General features: G+C 36.3%; 1 protein-coding gene across 2 annotated transcripts; it reads left to right on the top strand.

Annotated features, from left to right (window-relative positions):
* Window positions 1–241: 241 nt before the first annotated feature.
* On the top strand, window positions 242–27,164 carry LOC121320804 (N-acetylgalactosaminyltransferase 7-like). 2 transcript variants are annotated; one of them, XM_041259456.1, is made up of 12 exons: window positions 242–598; window positions 2,277–2,731; window positions 13,500–13,666; window positions 14,986–15,116; window positions 15,556–15,635; window positions 17,253–17,435; window positions 18,697–18,814; window positions 23,657–23,779; window positions 23,903–24,121; window positions 24,330–24,428; window positions 25,734–25,862; window positions 26,035–27,164. In XM_041259456.1, the coding sequence occupies exons 1-12, from the start codon at window positions 476–478 to the stop codon at window positions 26,170–26,172; spliced, it is 1,965 nt and encodes a 654-aa protein (XP_041115390.1). In that variant the 5' UTR covers window positions 242–475; the 3' UTR covers window positions 26,173–27,164. The 2 variants fall into 2 exon arrangements, with proteins under 2 accessions (XP_041115390.1, XP_041115399.1); XM_041259465.1 differs by lacking the exon at window positions 17,253–17,435 and adding an exon at window positions 16,950–17,132.
* Window positions 27,165–27,447: the final 283 nt, after the last annotated feature.

Genomic DNA, 27,447 nt, shown 5'->3' with positions numbered 1-27,447 from the left:
CCACTACAAAACATACATTTTTGTAGCCTGTGAAAATAAGAAAATAAGATTTTATTCATAAAATACAAGGTTCTAAAAAAATAATTTATTCTACACGTTTAACTACATGTAAATATTTGTAAAGTGCCACATATCCAAGTTATTGTATGCATTACCACTCCCACTGACTAAATACACCAAAGGTGTGGTAACTTGAAACCGTCTTTTAACATGAGCCACGTGCACTCAACTTCCCGGATTGGATCAATTCACATCCTTGTCAGTCTTTGGGCTGTGTAGTACATTTTATTGCTATGCCGGTGTAAATACGAGGAACAAGTTTTACATGCAGAAGGCAAAGCAGAGGGGGCAGCACCAGAGAGACGAGAAGGATTTGAACAGGATTGAAATAGGACAAGAACGCGAACGCGAGCAGTTAGAGAAAGGATACATTTAACTTTTCATTTAATTAATTTAGAGTCTTGTTATTTTCATTATGAGGTTAAAAATAGGTTTTATTCTGCGCAGTTTGCTCATCGTAGGCACGTTTTTAGGATTGATTGTGCTCTGGTCTTCTCTTAAACCCGAATCCAACGACGAAAATCCATTTGCTCAAGTGGTAGGTGATTTAATTCTCAAATGTTATGTAATATTTAAATTAGTGTTTGTTGTATGTATCGTTCTGTTTCACATTCGAGCGAATTTCTTTGATAGTTACAGTCCGTGTCGTTGTCATGGAGATCAAATTATTATTATTTATTTGTTTTACACATCAACGGGTATCGAGTGCACTGAATGCACTTTAAATAGTAAATTGATAGTAAGGCAGGGCATACACTGCTACTAGACATTTCCGAAAAACAGAGGAATTAAGTATAATAGTAACCGTTGCCGAATGAGAGTAAACACGGAAGAAGGTGTTTGCAATTGAGTCAACTGCAGGATGAGCCCCCAACACAGCAGGCCTGTGTGTGTGTGTGTGTGTGTGTGTGTGTGTGTGTTTAACATAAATTTATGATAAAGATACCGTATTGTCATAGTTTTTAACATGCCATGTCAGTAAGTAAATTGCAAACCTGTTAAGGATGTCGGTGTTTAATGTTTTAAAGCAAGCATATTAAATATAGTCGATCCATTTCCACAACACATAATTAATCCAGGTAGAGACAGACTATCAGACACGTGTGTTACAGTAAATAGAGTTTTGTTGAGGGGCATCAAAAGGTATGTGCATCATGCAGTTCCTGGTTGAAATTATTTTTTGTAGATGCCCTGATAGAGGTCAACCTTATCAGTGCACGTACAATATAATCCTTCAACAAGAAGTCTCAATATGATAAAAAAAAAAAAAAAAAAAGTCAGATTTTAAGGGGCACAGGTACCCCAAAACTGCATACGTGTTACAACATCAACTTTATTTTGTATCATTTTAATTGTTGTACTCCACATTCTGTTGCTAAAACATTACAAGTATGTTGCTTCCCATAGTAAAGCAACATGGACGGTTCAAGTAATAACAAAGTAATGAATAATTAATTATTTTGCTAATGACACCCATTATCCATACCAGGTTTCTTGTTCGACAGAGGCCTGAATATGAAATAAGAAAAACATGAGGATTGCATGTACATTAAATCTGAAAAACACTTCACATCCCAATTCTGGAAATAATTTACAAAAAGTTTGAAAAACCATTGCATTATACTCTATCTGTATTCTGTCAAGATGTAGAGTAAATTGTCCATTTTTTCAGCCCACCCTTAAATTAACACATTAAAAAAGGCTTCCAGAGGTAAAAGGCAATAGGACAATGTTGCGCTAGCTGTGCTAGAAGAATGTAATCACAACTGAATTAGCTGATTAAAGTGCTTGCCTGGGGAAAGTACATTCATCTCAGTAGATTCTATTACACGTTCAGGTAAAAGCAATCAAATTATAATCCCTGTGGAAAGTGTGGGTGGATAACCATACTTTACTGAATGTGCTTTGAATTATCTTAACTATGCATAACAGAACCTGAACTGGAACATGAAAACCTCAAGATTGAGTATTAGTATTATTAGAAGTTAAATGGTTCTCCTTGTTTGGTATAATGTTTCAAATAAATAGCAAATAATATTAAATATATATTTTTGTTTGTTTCAATTCAAAACGTAATTTTTCTTGCTTACAGTCATGTTCTGTAAGTAAACACTACAATTTTCTTGAAAGAAACGTTTCCCCCCCCCCCCCCCCCCCCCAAGTAGAGCTGTTTTGGTATTTGTTTTGTTTCATTTCTGAAAATATTTTTACTGTAGGAAAAAAAACCTGCCATCAATCCTCCTCCTAATGTGAAGGACAACGTCTTGGACAAATTTAATCCTGTGGTCCCCTGGCCTCATGTAGAAGGGGTTGAAGTTGACCTAGAGTCCATCCGACAAAAGAATGACGGTAAAAAAGGACTGCCTCACCCCCCGCAAGCTGGTGCAGATAATCAACAGAATATAATGCAGAAACAGTATGTCACCTTTAAGCCACAGAAACATGTCTACCCAGATCCTGTATTGAGATCTGGAGTGTTGGGAAACTTTGAATTGAAAGAAGCTGAGCCTCAGGGAGTGCCTGGCGGTCCCGGTGAGGGAGCAAAGCCATTCTTGCTTGGGCCAGAGTATAAAGATGCCATCCAAGCCAGCATCAGAGAGTTTGGTTTCAATATGGTGGCAAGTGAGATGATCTCCCTGGACCGCACTGTAAGTGACCTGCGCCATGAAGAGTAAGTAGTCTTTCCTCTTCAAAGAGTAAGTAGTGGGGTTCAGCAAGTGCTCTGGCTTTTCTTTTCAGTACCACATCATGGATCGTTATCTATGTTACCTGTTTGACAATGTGGACAATAGTCCTTACACTATCGGTGCACTTGAGCGGACATTTTGAAAATAGCTTTAAAACAGACTTAAAAGTTATAAGTGTAAAAAGTTGTCAGGGTGTTAACAATAGAAAGAAATGAGGGGTGTGTTATTTAAACAGTTGTAGCAACACATGGGGATGTGTAACACTGTTTTTTGGAATCATGTTACTTTGCCAGAAATGAATGGCAGAGATGTGATATTCATTGAGAGGTAGATTTAATTTACTGTACCATTTATGATTAGGGATGAAATAGGTTAAACAGTCAACCGATAAATAAATGCTACCGTTTTTACATAAGTTAATTTATACTACAAATTGATAAAATGTGTCTGGCATTTTGTGGTTTAAAAGCAAATATCCAACAAAACATGTGCCCTTTATGTTCTGCAACTCCTCTGCCTGTAACCATTTTTTATTTGGCAACAAATGACGTTGAGTTAGGCATGATTAATCGACCGAAAACATCTTTCAAACTAGTCTCAAGCAGTCGCTTTCCGGTGTTCGTACGCGGAGCACAGCAGCTGGCGTCAAAATAGAAAAGGGAGGAGTGTAAAGATGGAGCGGTCAAAACGAGGTTATGCGTCGAATACCTGCAAAATAAAAATAAAAACATTTTAGTTTAAGAAACGGGTACGTTAATGTGTTATTATTATTATTATTATTATTATTATTATTATTATTATTATTATTATTGCAATAATAGTTCAAAACATTGCATTATAAATAAACAATTGACAGTTTTCTGAAGGAAAGTGATGGAAATGGGAGTAATGAAGAGGAATCGAGTGGCACTGCAGCAAAAGTGCTGACAACTGTATCCCATCAATTTGTCACACACTTCATCACCGATAATAATTCATCACCAGCGACAATTCATCACAAACAATAACTCATAGATTAAGGCCACAATATATCATAAAAGCTGCTAAAAACAAATGGAGCCAATAAATCATAAATAACAGATACAGTACATATTCACTTACAAATGACATAAATAAAACCCATAATGTACTAACGTCTACTAGTCCGTGACCACCCAACTAACAAACAAACAAACAAGCAAAAAACAAAACAGAAAAAACAAGTTCGCTTTTCAAACCTTTGTTTTAACACTGGAAGCGCTGCAAATTTCGAACTACCTACAAGCGCCACACCGGTCATTTTCAGCTATGATATGATAATGTACCCTCTGTGATGAAGTACCTGGTGATGAATTGTCATAGACCCGCCGACAACAATGATCTGATCAACAGTGGGGGGGGGGAAAACAACCTGAAAAGCTTGTGCTAAATGGCTTGCTTTGCACGTTTATGGCAGATAGCTTCAATAGTCTTAACACATCACTCCAAGGACAAGATATATTTATCTTTTCTCTCGCTGACAAAATTGAAAGCTAGATCAAGAAGTTGTCCATAAACCGGGGAAGTATTTGAAATGTATTTTTTTTTTTTTACTGTAGGCTGTAAAATATTGCGCAGTCGTTTTATTGCTACAACTGGGAGTCACAGTGCAGCAAAGTCTGAGAACCGCTGCTCAATAACAGATGACATTTTCATTCATCTTTGAGTACAGTGTTTAAGTTTTTTTTTTTTTTAAATGTATTTATATTTTAAACTAAAATGTTTTAGTTCAGTAGTTGTCAGTGCAATTTTTTAAAGTTACAGTTAATCTGTGGTCATATCTGTGGTCATTTTTAAAATGGATTCATAGCATGGATTCAACAATCTTGAAAAATTAATTGTTGATTGCTACTCTGTTTATGGGATGGTAACACGTGTGTGTGTGTGTGTGTGTATATATATATATATATATATATATATATATATATATATATATATATATATATATATATATATATATGGTGTTTTATTTTATGTGAAACCAGTGTCCCCTGTAGTAGAGTGAGATTAACTATGAAGGAGATACTAGAAACTTAGAATCGTCAATGTGATACAATCGTGATGCAGTTAAAGAGAATTTGTGCTCTAAGCTGCCTCTTTTTACATTTGGTAAACAAATGTCAGGCATGACAAAGACTAATATATGTGAAAAGGGTATTTATTGTGACTAACAACGGTTAACCGATAGAAATCAAATACCGTATTACTTCAATTTGGCGCCGCGGCGTTTATTTTAAATTGATCAAAATGACTGCGGCCCTTAAACGAGGGTGGTGATTAAGGTGGCCTTTATTAATAATCAGGAGTGTGTATGTGTGTTGTTAAGTGGAGGGGCAATGCTGGTGTTGCAGTTAAATCCAAGAGTGACGTAGATGTTTTTTCTGCAACAAAACTTTTTTTTTTTTTTTTTTTTTCCCTCTAACTTGCTTGTTTGTAATTTCTCTGAAACTAAATCTTCTCATAGATAGTAAGAGCGTGTTGTTTTTATTTGAAGGGGATTGAGTACAGGAATTACAATTGAACTGAAAACAAAACAACAAAACCACTTCAGAAGGACCGATGTTCTGTACGTAGTTTATCTTGGATTTTCTTTCAGAACTGTACTACCATAAAATAAAATGTGCTTTATGTAATGTACGTGCTAGATTGAGGCTCCCGTGTCTTCGGGGGTGTTACATGTACATAGTCAGTGCTGTTTTGTTAATTTTTTTTACTCTGTGTTTTTTATTTTAGTAGGGGATAAAAAAAATCCATTACTGTTTCTTTATTGATAGCGGCGTTTATTTGAGGGCGGCCTCTATTATAAAGCCGATATGCCGCGTCAATATGAGGGCGTCTTTAATTGGAGTGCGGCACCAAATTGAATAGGGTAATTTTAAACTGCATTTTTATTAAACGATATTCACAGCCCTATTTATGAACTGTTATTTCCCTGTTTTGTGGCTCTGTGTGAACGTCCAGTCATATAAGGGCACTGTCCTAACACACTATTTCAATAGCAAAAGTGTTTTAGGCTTGTAAAGGGGTAAAAGGTGCAAGTTTACCCCCACCCTCAATCGCATGAATCGCCAGAAAATGTCACTGGTAGCGTTCACGGGTATAAATGTTTATTTTGGCACTGGATACTACACACAAATTTTGCAAACGACATTTGATGCTCACCGATTAACAGGATTAATTATTCAATAAATATTTGCACCTGGGGTTATTTTATACAAAAAAAATAAAACTATTACTTTTACAGTAAAACATTCATTAAGGGAAGCGCCCTGATCTAAATACAGCAATACACCATCGTATATCAAACACACTATACTACTATAATGTCTTCCGGTAGACTTTTGTGACATCATTTTGTAGTTTCTTTGATTACACGATGTTAAAAGATCTAAATTATGTATAGGTTGTTTTTTAGTTTTTTTGTCTCACTCTTAAAATTGCCGCGTCATTTGGAACAGTGATTCTCCTGTTTGTTCTGTTGTTGGATTTGGATGAATGCAATATGGATTCTAAAATGAGATCCAGTAATTAATAGGTCATGGTTACCTCTATCAACAGGTTTTATGTTATTTTGTTCTATCATTACTAATTAACCATATGGACAAACCATCAAAATGTAGGCTCAATCATACACAACATTTCCGTTAACTAACAAATACCTGTCGAGAGAGCAAGTTGGCAGGCAGAGACTGACGCTGTCCATCAGTCTGACTAGCAGTAAAAGGTCTGTGACAGACAGCTAGAAACATTGACTGTCATTACAAGAGCGAATGGGTGTGCATCTAGACTACGCCCTTTAAAGGCACAGGCTATCGAATGAATAAGTGATTTGGCAATTCCTGCCTTAGTGCCTGCTTGTGAACAAAGGAAGTCACAGATAGGCTGATTCAATCTATACCACCTCCTTTTGTTCCTCCTTGATGTGAGGATTTATTTATTTTGTTTTCATCCATGATTGTGATTGGATGTGATTATTTTATATCTTTGTATGTTTTTTTTTTTTTTTACTTGTTCTCTGTAGTCTAGATATGTCAGTTAATTGTGTAAGTTTGAGCACCCGCCTAACTTTTCAGTACAAAATGCTTTAATGCACACTGATATTATACCTGTACTTTTAAATTATGCTAAGGACTGTAATGTAAGATATTTTAATCTGAAATTCTGACGCGAAATATGAATGTTAAAAAATAAGTATTTCAACAACTTTTTAAAACAAATTGTTATAAGCATTTTTTTTCATGTTCTGCAAAAAAATGAATCGCATAGACGTATTTCATTCTCCATAAAGGGCTAATCGCACTACAGCTTTTATTTGCTGCGTATTTTTTACGCCAGGCATTTCGCTGTGATTTTTGTATTCAGACTTTAATCATCGAACGCAAAGTTTTTTCCATGTGGCAGTTTGCACCCGATCCATATTGCGTTCAGATTCTATCCAAATTTAGCAGGACAGGGTGGTGATCGCTGTATGTTTCGTACAAAAATCAAACCTGTTTTCGCAGTGAATTTTGATTATTATTATTATTATTATTATTATTATTTTTTTTTTTTTTTTTTCATAACGATTATGCCCAAGTGTGAAAGATTAGTATTCAGTTCCGTAGATTCTATTTTTTTTTTTTACCCTCGAAAACGCAGTGAATAAACGCTATAGTGTGAATAGCCCTTAACTATGTGTCTGCATAACACTTCAAGAGTGTCAGACAAATGATGTCATTTTGTGTTGTGACTTGTAAAATATTTAGTGATTAGACATTGTGGCTGGCAACAGTTTTTCCTAGTGAAAACGCTGATGCATTAATTGTATGAATCAGACTATCAACTTTTGTGCAGTATTGAGAAGAACTGTACTTCCTCACGCCAATTTATCAGCGAGAACTACCAGAGACTATACAGCAAGGATAGTTTACGTCTTTTCAAGGTATTGGCGCAGCAAAAGTAAATCAACCAAAAGCACCATTTCACTTTTAATTTGTAGTCAACGGCAAGAAGGAGGCGACAGATGTTGTTTATCACCTCGTGTGACCACCCTGGGCAACACCCCGGCAACATGGCTCCCACTTAGGACGATGTTCTATTTTTCAGGCAACATTTTCAATAACAGCCAATCGAGTTTGATAGTAATATCACATGATGATAAGGCTCTACCACAACGTCATACATTCTGATTCCTGCATTTCATCCAATTAATTAGTCTATAGATCTGCAATACAGTGCGTATGGGGATAAGCAAATGTTAACGTCCACGATTACAATAACATATTTAAGCTACGCATAAATCTATTTTACAATAATAACATGCCACTTGTGTAGCATATTTTTAAAAATGTTTCATTTGTGTGCAGAATGCCTGTCATACCTACATTGACCCCAATCATAACATTTCATTTTAACAGTAAACTAAGTGAAATTTGTTTTAAAAAATCCAAGGTTGTCCCAATTGTTTCTTCTAACTTGTATCAAAAACACAAGCTAAGTTGGAAGAAACAACTGGGGCAACTTTGGCCAGCACCAAGCAAACAGGCCCAACTGTAAAAGTGGTGGCGGTCAAGGTCGCCCCAATTGTTACTACTAACTTGGCTTGTGTTTTTCAGGCACAATAAAAGTGGGTAAAACTTTTATAAAAGGATAGAACATTTTAAATAAATATATAAAATTAATTAGTCCAGGTTCTTAACTTCCAAATGAGCCGTTGACGATCATTTGTAGAACCTGAGAAATTATGTTTGAAGTGGCATGTGTGTCGGTGAAACTGCAGTGAACAGGGACGACAAGTGTAAATAAAGAAACACTAGGCCTATTGTTTTAACAGGTTTTTTTTTTTTCCCGCATTTTATGTAAATCACATATTTTTTCCTAGATTTAACAAAAAAAAGTCAGAATTTAGCAAAATACCAAATCAAACACATCAACGGGTGTGGGCTTGCATGTTAAAGTTCTAGGCACGCCGGACGCGAAGCGAACCGCGCGAATGACGTGAGCAAATATAGAAATACATTTGTTTTATATGTATTCGTGCTACGCGCTGTTTGTGTCGAGTGGACCAATCAGAAATAAGGTCAAAGGTAGTGGCAATCATTGTCTCACTCAGAGATTACCACAGAAATAAAAAAAAAAAAAATGGGATATCAATGAGAATTTAATTATTAAAGTCGAAAAATATAATGTTCTTTGATGCCAGTATCCTTGGTTATAAAGACAATAAAAAGAAGTACACCACATGAAAATAAATATCAGAACAATTGGAAATTTATGTTTCATCTTACTTTTAGTCAGTGGAAGGGAGCACCACAAACTGGTTTTGTATTTCTGTAAAATTATGTTTTATTTATTTTATTTTGTCTCCACAAAAGGAGGCAGTCTTTTCTTTTCATGACAAGTTACAGTTGTTGTTTTTTTTTTTTTTTTTTTTGTACTCGTGCTGTATTCATATTGTTCGCTCTGCGCCCAGGGTGCATACTTTTTGTTAAAGCCCAGATTTACTTTTTCTTAGATTTAATTGTGAACGATAATTTTTCAGATTTATTTGTTTGGTAAATGTTGAATCGCCAAGTTTAAAAAAAAAAAAAAAAAGAAATAAAAACTTGCATGTATTTTTTCACTGATTTATTTGTTAGAAATGTTAGCTAAATGTTGACTTAACAAATGTAAAAAAAAAAAAATTGCTAGAAACCCAGGTTTAACATGTCAGCTAAGTGTAAAATTTATAGACTGATTTTAAATGTTGAATTTGTGATAAGCTTATGTATGTAGCTAAGTCTGGACTTTTTGTGTTTAATATATGATTTTAACACCTGTTAAAATATGAAGTTAAGGAAGTTTTAATGTGTGTGTGGGGAGGGGCTCAACAAAATCTATGCTAAAAAGGGGGGTGGCATTTAAAAAGTTGGCACACCACTGGGATATAAGACACTCAGTCACGTTCTACTGTCCTTGTATTAAGAAACAAATCAATTCTCATTTGTATGTAACAAATTAATACTTGCCCGTCACAAACGATTTACAAAGCCCATCTCTTCAGTGTTACAATTTATTTGATTATCTGTCACAACACATCTATTTTTTTTCACCTGCCAAATCAGTTTGTTTATAGTGCAGTTACGTGTCACTTCCTACAGTTACACCTGCAGCAAAAAAAGCGAACAAGACCAGCTACTGTAATGTAAAACAGTTGATCATTAAACTGTTTTTGATACTGTGATGTATTTTTTATCTTTAGTTGCTTTTGTGCATTTTCATTTGCAAGTGTAGTATGACTTTTGGCCTTATCGAGCACTATATTCTGCAATTTTTAATACTGACTTTGGACACTGTTTTAATTCTAGAAACTTTTTTTTTTTAATCTTTTGCAGTTGCATTGCTGTTTACATTTTACGCAGTTCTGTGCATGGGTAACATTTTGCATACTGCTACAATAAGTACAAGATTTAAAATGTACTGTACTACAATCCATCTGTCATTTCTTTTGGCAAGTTATATTTTCAGAATCGTATTGTTCTGATAAAATACTACTTGTGTTAAATATAGTACTAAACCAACTACAGTACATCTAAATGGAAGCCAACTTATTTTAAAACACAGTCCTTTCAGATATGTATTTTTGACAAGGGTTGGAACAGGCCAAAATGAAATAATCAGATATGCGTTACAATTTTAACCGTAGCTAAAGTCAAGTTGGATATGTGAGTGATGACTTTAATTAATTTTTCCTAGTGTTAACGCCATTGATCTGTAATCCCAGAACTGGTGTTCCTCACAATGCAACCTGGGTAATCCCCTCTTTGAATTTGAGAGCATTGCCAAGCCGGAACTTGTATTATTTAGTTTTCATGAGGTAGTATTTATATTGCAGTTATATTTGTTGTAGTGTTTATATAGCTGTTTAATGTTTTGTCACTGTTTCTGGCTGTGTGGGAGTGGCTGTTTGCCAGTTGTGCGAGTGTGGTTGGTGTATTGCTATTGACCAACGTTCTGCCTGCACAATAAACACTCAGTAAAATAGCTGTTTGGTGTCTGTCTGACTCATTTGCTTGATAGGCCCTACAACAGCACTTGTAAGTACTGCAATGCTGACTGCTCCACCCCACACACCCTTTTGGGACCCGCCCACATGCAGCTGGTTCTGGCTGCTACAATAAGTTGAGTTAACTATTAACTATATATGGCAGCATAAAAAGGAGATGTGGGGCTGTTTGTTTTAGCAGGGTGCTTAGTGAAAAGCAAATACAGTATACAAATCTTTATAAACTTACGTCACCGAAAGTTGAAAATGTATTGAAAGTGCCTGAGCTGGCTGCATAGTTCTCATGCTGTTCTTGGTGTCTACCAGGTTGAGCTGTTTCTTTCATTACCTTGCTGTTTTATTATTTTACATCTTAAATATGGGTAAGGTACAAGCCTCGTGGTGAAATCCTGTTGTGTCTTAGTCTGAAATGTAAAAGTGTCTCATGCCCAGGAAAAGGTTGGACTCCCCTGCTTCAGATACATTGCATTCAGCTGGCACCCTACCCACCTTTTATATATTCAATTTCAGTTGTCTGTGTTAACTCTTTCGTAATGACTGATGACATTATACGAAAGTCCACATGGCAAACCGATCTCTTACCGTTATATTTTTCAGTTTGCAGTCTTTCTTCCAGTACAGAAAGCAAACCGTACTAGTATGAATGAGCTTGTACAATAGATTTGTCCCTTCCATGTTTAAAGTTTTGTACATATTACTTAAATTTGGCTTTGTTTTTTAACGTTGCATTTAATTTTATCTATTGACATTGATACACACCAAGTTACTACTTTGAATTTGTAGGAGTTTCTTTTGTATTCAGTTTAAACTTAATTTAGGTACTGAAAGTCTGTAATTGTGTGCAAGCTGTTCCTAAAATGTTTTAAAACATGTGATTGCCCTATTGGTCCTACTCCAAATGTTTTGATAGATTTTCTTTTTTTTTTATCGTACAAACCCTATGCTGTACATTCTTTCATTTGCAGTTTAAAAGTGTCTATGAACAGCACAGAGTTTGAGTCAAGTTCCCATTAGAGTTTAGATCATATGAAAGCTTGTGAGGCTTGGACTATAACTTCTGAATGGCTTGTTGGATTGATCTGAAAATCTTTGTCCATAGTGGTGGTAGAACAAAATGGGAACAGTCAAGTATATAACATCTAAAACAATACAAAAAAAGTCTACTAACTATTAATTATTATTATTATTAACTATTAATTAAGCTTCACGTAGGCGTGGCAGGTTGTTACTTCGTCAGCTTAAGAACAGCCGGCATGTATTTTGTCTTGCTCAACCCGGGTCAAAGCGTGTCAACCCACATCCTGAGGTGGGTTGCTGAGACCCGGGAAAGACCCACGTAAGTGGGTTCAAAATACATAGGATTGTGACCTGGGTAGGAGTGCCAGTGTGAAAGGGGCTTGGGGGGGAAAAAATTACATTGTAATGATTGTAGATGTTATCTGTCATGCAAGATCAATTACTGTGTGTAGGAGAGGGGTGTGGCCAGAGGATCACCACGCAATACAAAACGGTTTTATTGTCAGGCAACATGGTTGCTGTTAGTGCTGCAACGAAGGGTACATTGTGACCTTCAAAGGTTCAGAACATATTGCCAAAGGAAAGTTCGAACCTTCGATTGTACTAATTTACATAATTTACTGGTGACGTCACCATAGCTACTTGCTTATGTTTGATTGAAAATCCTATTTTACAGGTAATCCATATAAATCGAATAGAGCAATGAGTTATTTACTGATTAAGCCGTGCTTTATACCATCATACTGTAATAGGAGTTCCCCTATGTAAGGGTCTCAGAACACTTGTATACACCACTATAACATCTTCAGGTATTAATATCACAGGATTGTTTGTAAACATCCAGAAAGCTGCTTTGGAGAAGTACTGTAGCTGCATAATGTTAAACAAATGTTCTTTTTTTTTTTTTTTTTTTAAACCCAGTCATTTTAAAACTGCAGGCTGCAGGAGGGAATAAATCTGTTTAACACTATTGTCTTGTTAGCAAATACATTTGCATTGGATAGTAAAGAAAACTCTTTCACATAGTTCCTTTGGTTCAGTGGAAAAAAAAAAAAAAAACGTTTGAACTGACAGGGTACAAACAAACAGCTGTAATAAAGTTACAATAACAGTCGAGTTAGTGTTGATACCACCCGGTGGAAGTGAAACTGAACTTTGTCTCAGAACAGCAGCTAAGGCTGTTATCAGAAGTTCTCAGTGTGATCTTGGCATGCATCTGCCATTTTAAAACTGCTCGTCCACCTGTGTGCAGATTCTTTATTATGTGTGTGAAATGCAATATGTACAGTAGCAAGCAAGTCATGTTGGAATTGACTTTGAATGATCATTGATTTTCACTTAACATAATAAAGCTAGGAGGTAATTTACAATATCCACTTAGTATTAGTGTTGTCTCCAGATTCAACGTGCAGAGTCTACTCAAAGATACTGTAGCCCCACCTATTTATGATTTCAGATGCAAGTGATTGCATCACATTTCTAATTAAGTCTTTTTAGCTATAATACTATAGGCTAATGGAAACAAGAATATGACCGTTCAAAAACAATGAAAAGGAATTGAAAACACCCCTGTTCTTTACAGTTTCTTTGTAGAAATTGGAATTCTTAAATATTAAAATAATATTAAAACTTAAATATTTTTCATTTTTAAGCTGATCTCTGCAGCTGTATGACCACTGTTTTCTTTCCTCTAGGTGCAAGTATTGGTATTATGATGAAAACTTGCTTACAAGCAGTGTTATTATTGTCTTCCATAATGAAGGATGGTCCACCTTAATGAGAACTGTGCATAGTGTTATTAAACGGACGCCTAGAAGATACCTAGAGGAAATTGTATTGATTGATGACTACAGTAATAAAGGTAAATGTATACATTCAATGTCAAATACTAAAAATAAATGCTATCAATTGTATTGGTATAGCTTAATCATTCAAATCCAGAATAATTGGTAATATCTTATTTTCAGTACACTTCAAATCATGAAAATAATATTATGGGTACTGTATCTGTGTAATGCTTGCAAATTTGTGAATTCTTCAGTAGAATACATGGTTAACTACAGCATGTGTGTAGTGTGACAAAGTGAACTATAACATATATGGGAAAGTGGTAGAGGGTGTGTATATTGGTCCAAGAGTGACGAGAAGCCTGTATTCTCTCCACTGAATTTGTGTCGCACAAGTAAATTGTAGTCTGACTGCCAATGTCAGAGAAGACTACAAATCCCAGAGTTCCGTGGGGTCGACCATTTTGAGAATGGTTTTCACCTGTCTCCAATTAGGCAGACATAAAAGAGCATGTTTTTTTTTTTTTTTCTAAATGCGAGGAGTGTAAGGGCTAAGACCTGTGCATGCTGGAAATAAGTTGACAGTTTTTGTTCTACCTGGGGAGGAAGCAATATTCCACCAGATTTCATGATTAGCATTACCTGGTTTAAGTTGTGTTTTGTCAGTAAACAGCTTAGCTGTCTGACTTTTAGAAAGAGGTAGTTAAAAGATAACTAAAAGGTTTAGTTATTGCTCTGCACTAATGAGCTAGGTTTTTTTTTTTTTTGGCTTTTTTTTTTTTGTTTGTTTGTTGTTGGTATTTGCTTTGCGTGATTCTGTATAAAGAGAACTCCAATAATGAGAAACATACAGGGCACCACCCTTTTTAAACCAATATAATGTTGTCCGGAGTGCTTGCTTCCACCAGACTGTGTTCAAGACCTGACAGAACAGTGACAAAACACCCTAGTCTGTCACAGTAGATAACATTACTTTATTGGAGAGTAATGTTTGCAGATTTGTAAAATGCCAGGTAGCCGATGTGTGTGAATTGGTTGCTTTGTAGACCATAGCTTTAAACCACAAGGTTTCTCTGCTTTGAAGCAATACTTTCAGACTTCTGTGAATGTCTTTCAGACTTTAAGGTGGGTGGAACTGTCTCTCTACACCTATTTATACAGTAAAATATCACTGAATAGAGAAGATTATTAAAGTAATTTGATCAATATTCTCATTCTCACGCTATTTATTAACGCTGAGTTGAACCACATTCACATGCCTCACCCTGCACCCCAAATAGCAGAGCATTGCTTTATCAGATTCATGCTAACTGTGTCTCTTTGGTTGTTAGTTTTGTCATTTTCTAACTATGTGAAAGGTAAAGTTTCTTTTTGTTTTTTTGTTTTTCACCAGTTCACTTAAAAGATAGATTGGAGGAATACATAAAGCAGTGGAATGGCTTGGTAAAATTGTTTCGAAATGAGAGGAGAGAAGGCTTAATTCAAGCAAGGAGCATTGGGGCAAAAAAGGCTGTGCTTGGTCAGGTAAATATATTACTAGTATTCTTGCTTTTATTTTGTTGTCCTTGGCAGCATTCATGGGTTCTCTCTAGTTTCACCCAAATTCCTACAGACCTATGTAGGGGAATATTTTGGTTTAATTTCACAATTGATTAATGCAAGTACATGAAAAATTAGTCAGTTACATGTGTTTTATAAACCCCAAAGTATTTGTGTTAAGAAGTTTGTCTGTAGTACTTCTGCAAGATTTGTTATAAAGTTAAAACCAATTTTACTGCACAGTTTTCTAAGCAAGAAGTTACAATGTGTGGGTGGGGGGGAGGGAGTCATTTTGTGTTGTAAAATGTTTTTCATAAATAACTGATCACTACAAAAATGACTTTACTCCTCAAAATATTTTGTGTTTTAACAGGATGGTTCCCTTGAAAATGCTTATCTTCTGCTATTCTGAAAAATTCCCTAGGTGCTGATCTATCTGGATGCTCATTGTGAAGTGGGACCTAACTGGTATGCACCTCTAGTGGCTCCTATCACGAAGGACAGGTAGTGGAACTTTACATGTACCATATTTGATGTAATAATGTATATGGTGTTGTTACATTATATAGTGTTTGTTTGCTTGTTTTAATATTTGGTTTGTTTTATTTATGCTTCAAGATGTTTACAATGGACTTTCAAGCTGTTGTCTTAACATATCAGTTTACCTTGCTTTTAAATAGATGCAGCAATAAGGAAAGCAGGTATCTGGCAAAAAAAATAACGGTAATTTCAAGCTCGTATCACGCCATTTGTGACCTTTAAGGGTACATAAGGACCTTTTTATTTTATTGTGTTACATGTTCCCATGTGTTGCTACAACTGTTTACGTAAGGTATGTGTTTTGGTTTTTTTAACATTCTGACCACTTTTTTAAACTACTACATTGCGTTCCCTGCCTCAAGATGGCTTCCCATGTACCCTCCAGAACTTCATTTCCCATCATCCTCCTGCTCACATATGTAATGTAAAGGATGATGGTAAATGTAGTTCTTGGAGGTCCTTGTGGGTACATGGGAGGCCATCTTGAGGCAGGGAATGCAATGTAAAGGTTTAAAAAAGTAGTCAAAATGTAAAAATAAATAAATAAAATTAAAACAATACACACACCTTACGTAAACCCAGTTGTAGCAACACATGGGAACATGTAAAATAAAATAAGAAGGTCCTTATGTACCCTTTTAATAGCAACACATTTTAACCAGCTCTGCAGCAACAATTTAAACTATCAAAGTATCAACAAGTGCAGTACCTGTTTTTGTGCTAAAATAACAGTAGGTTTTTGCCCTTTAATTCGTATTGTATTGACTCAAAATTACTTCAATACAATCGCTAAAACAAGCAAAAGATATTGAAGGTTGCATGTGTATTGTGCTTTTATCCAAGTTTAACAGAAGAAAACAAAAGTTGACTGATCTGGTAATACTCTTGTAGAGTACACATGCATTTTAATTGTAAGTACTTGATCAAAATCTGCACTACGAAGCATACAGGATATTTTCGCACCAATTTTATTGCATACTTACAAAATAGTGGCAAAGGTGCAGAATAGCAATGTGGTAGCAGCCCAGCTTTATAAAAAAGAGCATTCCCATTTGGGAGTCAACGGTAGCTTTTACATTTGTTGTTTTCATAAGTTCTTGTAATTGTAGTTTTTAAATAGAATAATATATTGAAAATTACTCTAAGGTTACATTTTACTGGTGGCCATTCTGGTTGCCAAAAATAGCATACATACATTTAATTAAAACTTTAAAATAACATAACAAATGTCTAAAGTGATGTAACATGTTTTGGTGTTGTTTCTTGTTAATGTTCCAGAACTATATGTACAGTTCCCTTAATAGATTACATAGATGGAAATGATTATACCATTGAACCCCAGCAAGGTGGGGATGAAGATGGTTTTGCCAGAGGGGCCTGGGACTGGAGTTTGTTGTGGAAACGTGTGCCCTTAAGCAGCAAGGAAAAGGCTAAAAGAAATCATAGAAGTGAACCTTATCGGTAAAGCAATGTTTCTCATGGTTGTTTTATAAGTACATGTCCCTCTGTTTTTATTCCTTTCTCCCACTTGTATGCATTTGATGCATGGATTCCCTCACACCATCCACATAACGACCACAGAACTATATGCACAGTACCACTGATTGACTCCATAAGTGGCCAGACTTATGATATTGAACCACAAGGGGGTGGTGATGAAGATGGGTATGCGAGAGGAGCATGGGACTGGAGCATGTTATGGAAACGTGTGCCGTTGTCAAAGAGGGAGAAGGAGAAGAGAGTAACTAGAACCGAACCATATCGGTAATTGTAGAAAAATGCTTACAAATATGGCTTGTTTCTATGGTGGTGGACACTTTCTTTGTAAATGTAAGCTTTACTTGAAAATGGTTTCAGTTGGAAGTAACAGGGTGTCTGGGGCCATTGTCTTTCTATGATTATCTGTTAATCCTGCATGCTTCTACTTCTGTTGCATTTACCTTACATTGGCCAAAGGGATTGAACTGCTTGGAATTGCTGGCTGTTCCCCATTTTAATTGTTGTAACTATTTATATAACATTCTAAGAACATATTGATTTAAAGAAAGGACAACTGTGGAAATTAAACAAAGTCTAAGGTTTATTTTCCAAGGTTTGTACACTTGAAATATACAATGACCTTTTAGAAGGACATTACATGCTACGCAGTGCAATTTACAGACCAGGTACATAACCACATATGTATACAGTTGTAGTCAAAAGTTTACATACCCCAATGGAAATTGTATAATTTAGAAATTGCTTTTGTGGATGAGGAAAAAAAAAGGTAAAAGAAATGGGTGTCTACAATTATTTATTTCAGCAAGTTTATTTTTTTTTTTGCAAAACTTCAAAAATGCTCATTCAAAAGTATTCATACCCTGCCAAAAAAAATGAAATTAATAGCTAGTTGAAGCACCTTTAGCAATAATAACCTCTTTTAAACAATTTTCTAGACTTTTCTAGAATTAGGTTCTGCATTCATATTTAAATTTCTAGCACCTTGTAGACAATAGTATCATAGCATCAAAGGGTATGAGTACTTTAGAAAAAAAAATAATACAATGCTGAAATAATTTCTTGTAACTTTTTTTTTTCCTCATCCACAAAGCAAAACTGTTGCTACAAAAGATTTTTTTTTAATTATTTGTTTCTAGAAATTATACATTTCCATTGGGGTATGTAAACTTTTGACTACAACTGTATACATGGTATCCTACATTCCTGGTTCATGCCATTCCCATTTATAGTGTTTGTTTTTTGTAAATCATGCATTAATTCTGTGTTGTTGTAAAGTATTATTTTCCTATACCTGTTTTTATTCTTGTTTGTTGTTTTATCTTTTACCCATTTACCTTTTTCTGTGTATTCTACTGTATCGCTGCTCTCTGCCACTGAGTCATTCTTATGAATTATACCTTTCAAGGCGTCTTGTTAAAACATGTCCCAAATGCCCAGATGCCTGCAGTATACGTGTTTTGGATTCACCAAAACGTGCAGTAAAATGTAGTGTATATGTAGTTATTTGTTAATTTTCAATTTTTAGGTCCCCAGCTATGGCTGGTGGATTATTTGCCATTGAACGAGATTTCTTCTTTGAACTGGGATTATATGATCCAGGTCTGCAAATCTGGGGAGGAGAAAACTTTGAGATTTCTTTCAAGGTAAATAAAATACACATTGGATAAAATGTCTTTTAATTTTGTAATGTACAATCAATTAACTCTGCTATGGGCTTCATGAAGCAGTGTTCTTTTTAATTTGGTTATCATAATAATCTCACCAATTACAGTACAATGCCCTTTGTAGCTTATAGAAATTGAAGTATAGTATATTATAAATGTAGTTATTCTATTGTGGCCACTATACATAAAACACATTTTTCATTTTATTAAAGGCCTTTTGAGCCATAATAAGAAACCTACATTGAATAAAGACAAATAGGTAGATGTACTAAGATGGGCCAGTCACAGTGCAAACATACCGCAGTTTGCATTTTGTGGGTTGGAGTCAACATGGGCTATCATCCCTGTGGAACGCTTTCGACACCTTGTAGAGTCCATGTCTCGACGAATTGAGGCTGTTCTGAGGGCAAAAGGGGGTACAACTCAATATTAGGAAGGTTTTTGTAATGTATTGTACACTGTGTGTGTCTAATATATATATATAATTATATACAGTACTGTGCAAAAGTTGTAGGCAGGTGTGAAAAAATGCTGTAAAGTAAGAATGCTTTCAAAAATAGACATGTTAATAGTTTATATTTATCAATTAACAAACTGCAAAGTGAGTGAACAGAAGAAAAATCTACATCAAATCAATATTTGGTGTGACCACCCTTTGCCTTCAAAACAGCATCAGTTCTTCTAGGTACACTTGCACACAGTTTTTGAAGGAACTCGGCAGGTAGGTTGGCCCAAACATCTTGGAAAACTAACCACAGTTCTTCTGTGGATTTAGGCAGCCTCAGTTGCTTCTCTCTCTCTTCATATAATCCCAGACAGACTCGATGATGTTGAGATCAGGGCTCTGAGGGGGCCATACCATCACTTCAAGGACTCCTTGTTCTTCTTTACGCTGAAGATAGTTCTTCATGACTTTCGCTGTATGTTTAGGGTCGCTGTCATGCTGCAGAATAAATTTGGGGCCAATCAGATGCCTCCCTGATGGTATTGCATGACGGATAAGTATCTGCCTGTTCTTCTCAGCATTGAGGAGACAATTAATTCTGACCAAATCCCCAACTCCATTTGCAGAAATGCAGCCCCAAACTTGCAAGGAACCTCCACCATGCTTCATTGTTGCCTGCAGACACTCACTCGTGTACCACTCTCCAGCCCTTCGGAGAACAAACTGCCTTCTGCTACAGCCAAATATTTCACATTTTGACTCATCAGTCCAGAGCACCTGCAGCCATTTTTCTGCACCCCAGTTCCTGTGTTTTCGTGCATAGTTGAGTCGCTTGGCCTTGTTTCCACGTCGGAGGTATGGCTTTTTGGCCACAAGTCTTCCATGAAGGCCACTTCCGACCAGACTTCTCCGGACAGTAGATGGGTGTACCAGGGTCCCAGTGTTTTTTTTTTCTGCCTATTCTTAGCTGATGGCACTGCTGGACATTTTCCGATTGCGAAGGGAAATAAGCATGATGAGTTTTTCATCTGCTGCAGTAAGTTTCCTTGGCCAACCACTGTGTCTACGGTCCTCAACGTTGCCCGTTTCTTTGTGCTTCTTCAAAAGAGCTTGGACAGCACATCTGGAAACCCCTGTCTGCCTTGAAATTTCTGCCTGGGAGAGATCTTGCTGATGCAGTATAACTACCTTGTGTCTTGTTGCTGTGCTCAGTCTTGCCATGGTATATGACTTTTGACAGTAAACTGACTTCAGCAACCTCACCTTGTTAGCTGAGTTTGGCTGTTCCTCACCCAGTTTTATTCCTCCTACACAGCTGCGTCAGTTTCTGTTAATGATTGTGTGTGAACCTACATATTGAATTGATGATCATTAGCACTTATTTGGTATAATTGTTTAATCATACACCTGACAATATGCCTACAAAATCCCTGACTTTGTGCAAGTGCACCTAGAAGAATTGATGCTGTTTTGAAGGCAAAGGGTGGTCACACCAAATATGGATTTGATTTAGATTTTTCTTCTGTTCACTCACTTTGCATTTTGTTAATTGATAAATATAAACTACTAACATGTCTATTTTTGAAAGCATTCTCACATCACAGCATTTTTTCACACCTGCCTAAAACGTTTGCACAGTACTGTGTGTGTGTATATATACTGTGCCTTGCAAAAGTATTCAGGCCCCTGACCAATTCTCTCATATTGCCGAATTACAAATGGTACATTGAAATTTCATTCTGTTTGATATTTTATTTTTAAACACTGAAACTCAGAATCAATTATTGTAAGATGACATTGGTTTTATGTTGGGAAATATTTTGCTTGCATAAGTATTCAACCCCTGTGCTGTGGAAGCTTCCAGTTTGCACCGATGAAAGAAATTGTCCTAACGTGGACACAATTACCTTTTACCATTGGCCTCCACCGGTGAACCATTAAAGTTGCTGTCACATTTTCTGGATAAAAACCCCACTGTTGAAGGATCATTGGTAAGGCTGTGAATCTGAAGGAAAATGAAGACCAAAGAGCATTCTACAGAAGTTAGAGATAAAGTAATACAAACGCATAGATTAGGGAAAGGGTACAAAATAATATGCAAGTGTTTGGATATCCCAGTGAGCACAGTTGGATCAATAATCAGGAAGTGGAAGCTGCATCACACCACCCAGGCACAGCCAAGAAAAGGCCGTCCCTCAAAACTCAACGTTCAAACAAGGAGACTTGTGAGAGAAGCCACAGAGAGGCCAACAATCACTTTGAAGGAGCTACAGAGTTCAGTGGCTGGGAGTGGAGTAATGGTGCACCAGTCAACCATATCAAGAGCTCTGCATAACACTGGCCTGTATGGGAGGGTGGCAAGAAAGAAGCCGTTACTCAAAAAGTACCATCTGAAAGCACACCTGGAGTTTGCCAGAAAGCATGAGAGTGACCCAGCTGCGATGTGGGAAAAGGTTTTGTGGTCAGATGAGACCAAGATAGAGCTTTTTGGCCAAAACTCAAAGCACTATGTGTGGCGCAAACCTAACACTGCCCATACCTCAAGACACACCATGTCTACAGTGAAGTATGGCGGTGGCAACATCATGCTGTGGGGATGCTTCTCATCAGCAGGGACTGGGCATCTTGTTACAATTGAAGGAAGAATGGGTGGAGCAAAATACAGGAAAATACTGCAAGAGAATCTGCTTCAGTCCGTTAAAAAACTGAAGCTTGGGAGGAAATTCGCCTTTCAGCAGGACAATGATCCCAAGCACAGTCCCATTGGATTCTATAGTAGGGCCCTAACCTTCACACCCAAAAAGCTTTTCATAATCATACAGTTCTTGATATATTTTAATTGTCATTGCGCTGAATCTAACACTAATGTATTTTGGGTAGGCTACACATTACATTAAGTAAAAATGAGTCTGTACAGTAGCCTATACAGTACAGTAGTAATCAGATGAGCGCACTTTTTTTTTGTATTTTGGCCTTCTGGTAACCCAAAAGAAATCAGAAAATAAATAAATAAATAATACAGATGCTCAGAATGAGCTGGAGGGGTTAGTAGCACATGTGTGCAGTCGATTACTCCCAACACGCTGGGAAAACCCCAGAAATGTCATAGAAATTTGTTTTCAAAGCATTTTCAAAGGAAAATTAAGTACTTGAGCACAACTGGCAAGATACGAGAAAAAGAGGCAGAAATCCCAGCAACAATTGCGATTTGTTTAAACCCTGTTTTCAAAAGTTTTTAACAAATTGATACAATTGTAACTGTCACAGTTGTTGGCAGCTTTAATACATCTCATTACAATATTTTTTTATTTCTTATTTACGCTTTCTCCACCATGTTTTTGCAAATTTCTGCAGGAATGCCCAGAATTACATATTAATTTAAGACTAAAGCGCGAGTAAGAACTGTGGCTGCAAAGAATTCATTAAAATGATGCTAACAGCGTTGCGTTTGTTTAGTACATTTCACACTACGCTGTCGACTGGTTTAGTACTCTACCTCAAAATTTCTGGAGTAACATAAGGAGCAAGGAAATTCAATATGAATCCTACTCTCCATATAGTGAACTCTAAATTACTGGTTTACTGGTGCTTTTTAAAAATGTTTTAACATTTTAAAAAAGGGGTAAATAAGTACAAAACACATGTTTGCATGTGGTCCTCCTGATAGCATTTCCTTTAATTGGTAAATACCAGTCACAGATGGTTTCAAAAGCTAGCTGAGGGTGAGACTGAAGCCGTCCGTCAGTTGGATTTGCAGCAAAAGGTCTGTGGCAGGCAGCTAGAAACCTTGACTGTCACTAAGAGGAGCGAATGAGTGTGCCTCTAGTGCACCTCTAGACTGCACCCTTTAAAGGCACAGGCAATCGATTGAGAGAGTGATTTTGCAGTTCCTGCCTTGGTGCATGCTTGTTAACAAAGCAAGTCACCAATAGGCCAATTCAATCAAGCCCCTTCCTTTCATTCCTCCTGAGGATTTGTTTCATTTTCCTCCACAATTCTGATTGATTGTGCTTTGTGTGTTTGAAACGAAAGCATAAATTGCAGTTTATTTTTCTATTGTGTTGTGACTGGTAAAACATTTAGTGACAAGCACATACCTTTTTGTTTGAGCTGACCCATTTGACTGGAAGCTTTAACTGCTATGACATGAATCAATTGTTTTCTTACTTAACATTTGAATTGATCATTTAGTCCTTTAGATATCAGTTTATTCACGGTTTCAATTGTAAACACTATGGCCTCCACTATGCAGATGTCCTTCGTGAAGTTCCTGTAATTTTTCACTGTGTCTCTTAATCTCCTGTTTCTCTTGACCGTATCACAGGTTTCAGATGCACAGAGTCTTGTGTAATTCCTGTTTTCTTTCCAACATTTAGATTTGGCAGTGTGGAGGCCAGCTGCTATTTGTGCCTTGTTCTCGGGTTGGACATATTTACCGTCTCGAGGGGTGGCAAGGAAATCCACAACCTGCTCATGTGGGTTCATCTCCAACGCTGAAGGTCAGTTTTATATTTTAGTTACAAAATTCTAAAATTGTCAAAAATAGTTTTCAATCTCTGTGTGGTAGCTAGCTGGCACAAGGAGCTCCATGTCACAGCTGTATATAATAATTCCATTTTCAGAATTATGTCCGTGTTGTGGAGGTTTGGTGGGATGAGTATAAAGACTATTTCTATGCAAGCCGTCCTGAGACTTCTGCTCTAGCCTACGGAGATATTTCGGAACTGAAAAAATTCCGTGAAGAACACAAGTGTAAAAGCTTTAAATGGTTCATGGAGGAAATTGCCTATGATATTTCAGCACACTATCCACTGCCTCCAAAAAATGTGGATTGGGGAGAGGTAAATGTTTAGCTTTTTACTTTTATTTACTTATATGTATTCCTTCATCTATGCATACAAATACCTAACTCCTCAAGTGAAACAGAGTTGCTAGCACACATTGTGTTTTGACATATTTTTTATGACAAATGTGCATTTTTTTTTTTTTTTTTAAACCTCACAGAACATGCTGGATGGATAAATGGTAAAACTGTTTTATTTCTTTCAGATAAGGGGATTTGAAACTAATTACTGTATAGACAGTATGGGTCACACCAATGGGGACATCGTGGAATTGGGGCCTTGTCACAGGATGGGAGGAAACCAGGTAAAATAATGTGTGGGCAAAAAAACCAATTATGTATTATTTAGTCGTGTAGCACAGTGGTTCCCAACCCCGGTTCTGGGGACCCACTGTGTCTGCTGGTTTTCATTCCAGCTGAGCTCTCGGTTACTTAATTGAACTGAATTTGTTTAATTAGACCTTTTTTGTTGTTTTTTTTTAAATTTTTTAACAGTTGCACATTTCATGTTAGCTATACGATTTTATAAGTGATGAACTTTGCAACTGTGTAATTTTAAAAAAGTCCAATTAAGCATCTAGTTAAGTAATTGAGAGCTCAGTTGGAGTGAGAACCAGCAGACACAGTGGGTCCCCAGGACCGGGGTTGGGAACCACTGGTTTAGCAGATACTTTTATCCAAGTCAGCTTACAGAGACTAGTCACTAGAGGGTGAACTATGCGTCACAACTGCTGCTGCAGATTCACTTACAATAGGACCTCAGTTTACACCTCATTAGTTTTAAATGCCAACATCATTTTCTGTACACCCAACCCATATTTCAGGTAACATATTTGGGAATATACATTGGAATAAGTAGACATTACACAGTCAACATGAGTGATGGTATGTTTAATTTTTACAAGAAGGCACCCTGTATATTAATGGACTGCATCTCTTGGATGTAGTTATGTTTACAAGCTACTAGCTTGGTAATGTGTGGGACAAAGTCTATTGATCAGTTAATAATCAATTCATAGCAGTTTTATAGGTACTTAGTTGGTGACGTCTGCTCATTTTAGTTAAATATATCAACAAGTCTGATCACCAGGATTGGGTGCAGTATATTATAATTACACAACGGTCACTACTGCTCTCCCATGGTTTGCTAGGGATGTCAGCTGTTCTGTTAGAACTCAATAACTGAAAAGATGATGCTAATTAAGAACATTGGTTCTAAAACTACTGCTTACTGATGAAACACTTCACAGGGTCTGTTGAGCCCTGTATACCTTGTAACATGCCACAACATTGCTGCTGTTCCTTACAAATATTACTTGTCTTGTGTTGATGTCTTTTGTGAGCTTAACATTTTGCCAGACCTACAGCCATGGTGAGTACAATGTTCAAAGATTACCTATTTGTTTTAAAAAGTAAATGAATAGTTCTGTGTGATCACAGAATTGTCAGAACAGCATTATATTCTGCTGGTGGAGTGAAGATTTGACCTATCAACAAAATAAACCAACATTTTAGTGCAGAACTGGAAATGCTAAAAGTGTTCTCATATCTTATATTTTCTTATAGGTGCATGTGTAAATATTTTAACCTAAATATCTGTTTTTGTTTAGCTTTTCAGAATAAATGAAGTGAACCAGCTAATGCAATATGATCAGTGCTTGACAAGAGGATCTGACGGCACCAAAGTTATGATCACTCACTGTAACTTGAAAGAGTATTTAGAATGGCAATATTTTAAGGTTAGTGTTACTCTTTCTGTATCGCTACATTCTGTGCAATATGGTAAAAAATAAATAAATAAATAATTTAATAAAAAAAAAAAAAGTTGTGAATGCTTACCATATTAATTTAACTATGTTTGTATATAATTAGTGATGATCAGATTTTCATTGTTTGTTAATCTCATTTCAGGATTTGCACAGGTTTATCCATATACCTACAGGGAAATGTCTAGATCGTTCAGAGGTTCTTCATCAGGTCTTCGTATCGGAGTGTGACACAAATAAAAGTACACAGAAGTGGGAGATGAACAACGTAGTGTCTGTGTGAAAAACTGGACATGCAAGACTGAATACAAAAGTAGCCTGTGTAACTGCTGCATGTAGGAATTTAAATATAAATATTTTAATGAATGAAAACTGTGATAATAGGCTGTTCATGAATTGTTTACAAAATTGATCATTTTCATTTTTCAAGTCTTTAGGTGATGTTTACATACTTTCCTCTTGGTTTCTTACACTCTATGCATATCTTTAAGGTACATCTTTCCTTTGGGATTTCGCTCAAGGGTCTGCAAATATGTGACTTTCTTAAAAACTGTGCATTTAAAGTATGGGTGGGAGTCAATGCAGTTATACAGACAGATCATTAAAACATCTGTTTAAAAATCCAAAAGCACTACCCATGGTTTGATTCTTTTTTGTTTTTGCTTTTATTTTTAGTTATGTTAAAACACTCCTGATAAATTACACCATGAAGCAGACTCTTGCCTCATCAGCTGGAAACCTTAAGTGTTACTTTTTTTATCTGAGTCCTGTGTACATTGAGAGAGGGCATTTTATGACCAATACTTTGCCGTTTTGGAAAGCAATGACACTCTATGTGGTCCCGTTCTTTGAAAGTACTGCCATTTTAGTAATGCTATGCATTTTTCTTTTTTTGGGGGAGGGTTCATATTTTGTCACCAAAGTGACAATTTATATATTCTTGCAGTGTCTTTCAGTAGAAATATTGTTTAACTTGTTGAAGATATGTATTCAGCTCGTGCATAAAGTTTGAATTATTATACTGAGCTAAGAATGTACTTAAGTCACCACATAAACCAGCAGACATACATTGGTTTTACTATCAGTTGTTGATTGTGTGTCAATTTTAGTTTTCACTGTCCAGTCACTGTCCTGGAGGGCCATTTCACTTCAGGTTTAATGAGACAATGAACTACTTTAGGGTCTGGCTGGCGGTTTAAATCAGTGGTGCACAACTCAGGCCATGGAGGGCCAGTGTCCCTCCTGGTTTTTGTTCTAACCATACCCTAAATTAGTTAATTGGACCAATTAAGCTTCTAATAAGGTCCAATAAAGTACTTCAGGATGCAGTTGGAATTAAAACCTGCAGGGACACCTACCCTCCAGGACAGAGTTGTGCACTACTGGTTTAAATGGTTCAATTAAACAATTTAGAACAGGGTTGGAACAAATACCAGGCGTGGAATAGCCTTCCAGGACCATGATTGGCCATACCTGGTATAGACTAAACTGTAAAAATGCATTTGTAAATGTATTACATAATACTCTGCTTTTATATGAAGATAATTTCTAGAATGGG

This window comes from Polyodon spathula, chromosome 1 (genome assembly GCF_017654505.1).
Source record: "Polyodon spathula isolate WHYD16114869_AA chromosome 1, ASM1765450v1, whole genome shotgun sequence".
Lineage (NCBI taxonomy): Eukaryota > Metazoa > Chordata > Actinopteri > Acipenseriformes > Polyodontidae > Polyodon > Polyodon spathula.
This window is presented reverse-complemented; position numbering and strand designations above follow the sequence as displayed.

Excerpts from the sequence above, each read along its gene's own strand:
- LOC121320804 (XM_041259456.1), top strand. The coding sequence starts at position 476 with ATGAGGTTAAAAATAGGTTTTATTCTGCGCAGTTTGCTCATCGTAGGC. Across the intron at positions 15,117-15,555 it reads AAAAGGCTGTGCTTGGTCAG|GTGCTGATCTATCTGGATGC; the intron begins GTAAATATATTA and ends AAAATTCCCTAG. Across the intron at positions 17,436-18,696 it reads ACTAGAACCGAACCATATCG|GTCCCCAGCTATGGCTGGTG; the intron begins GTAATTGTAGAA and ends TTCAATTTTTAG.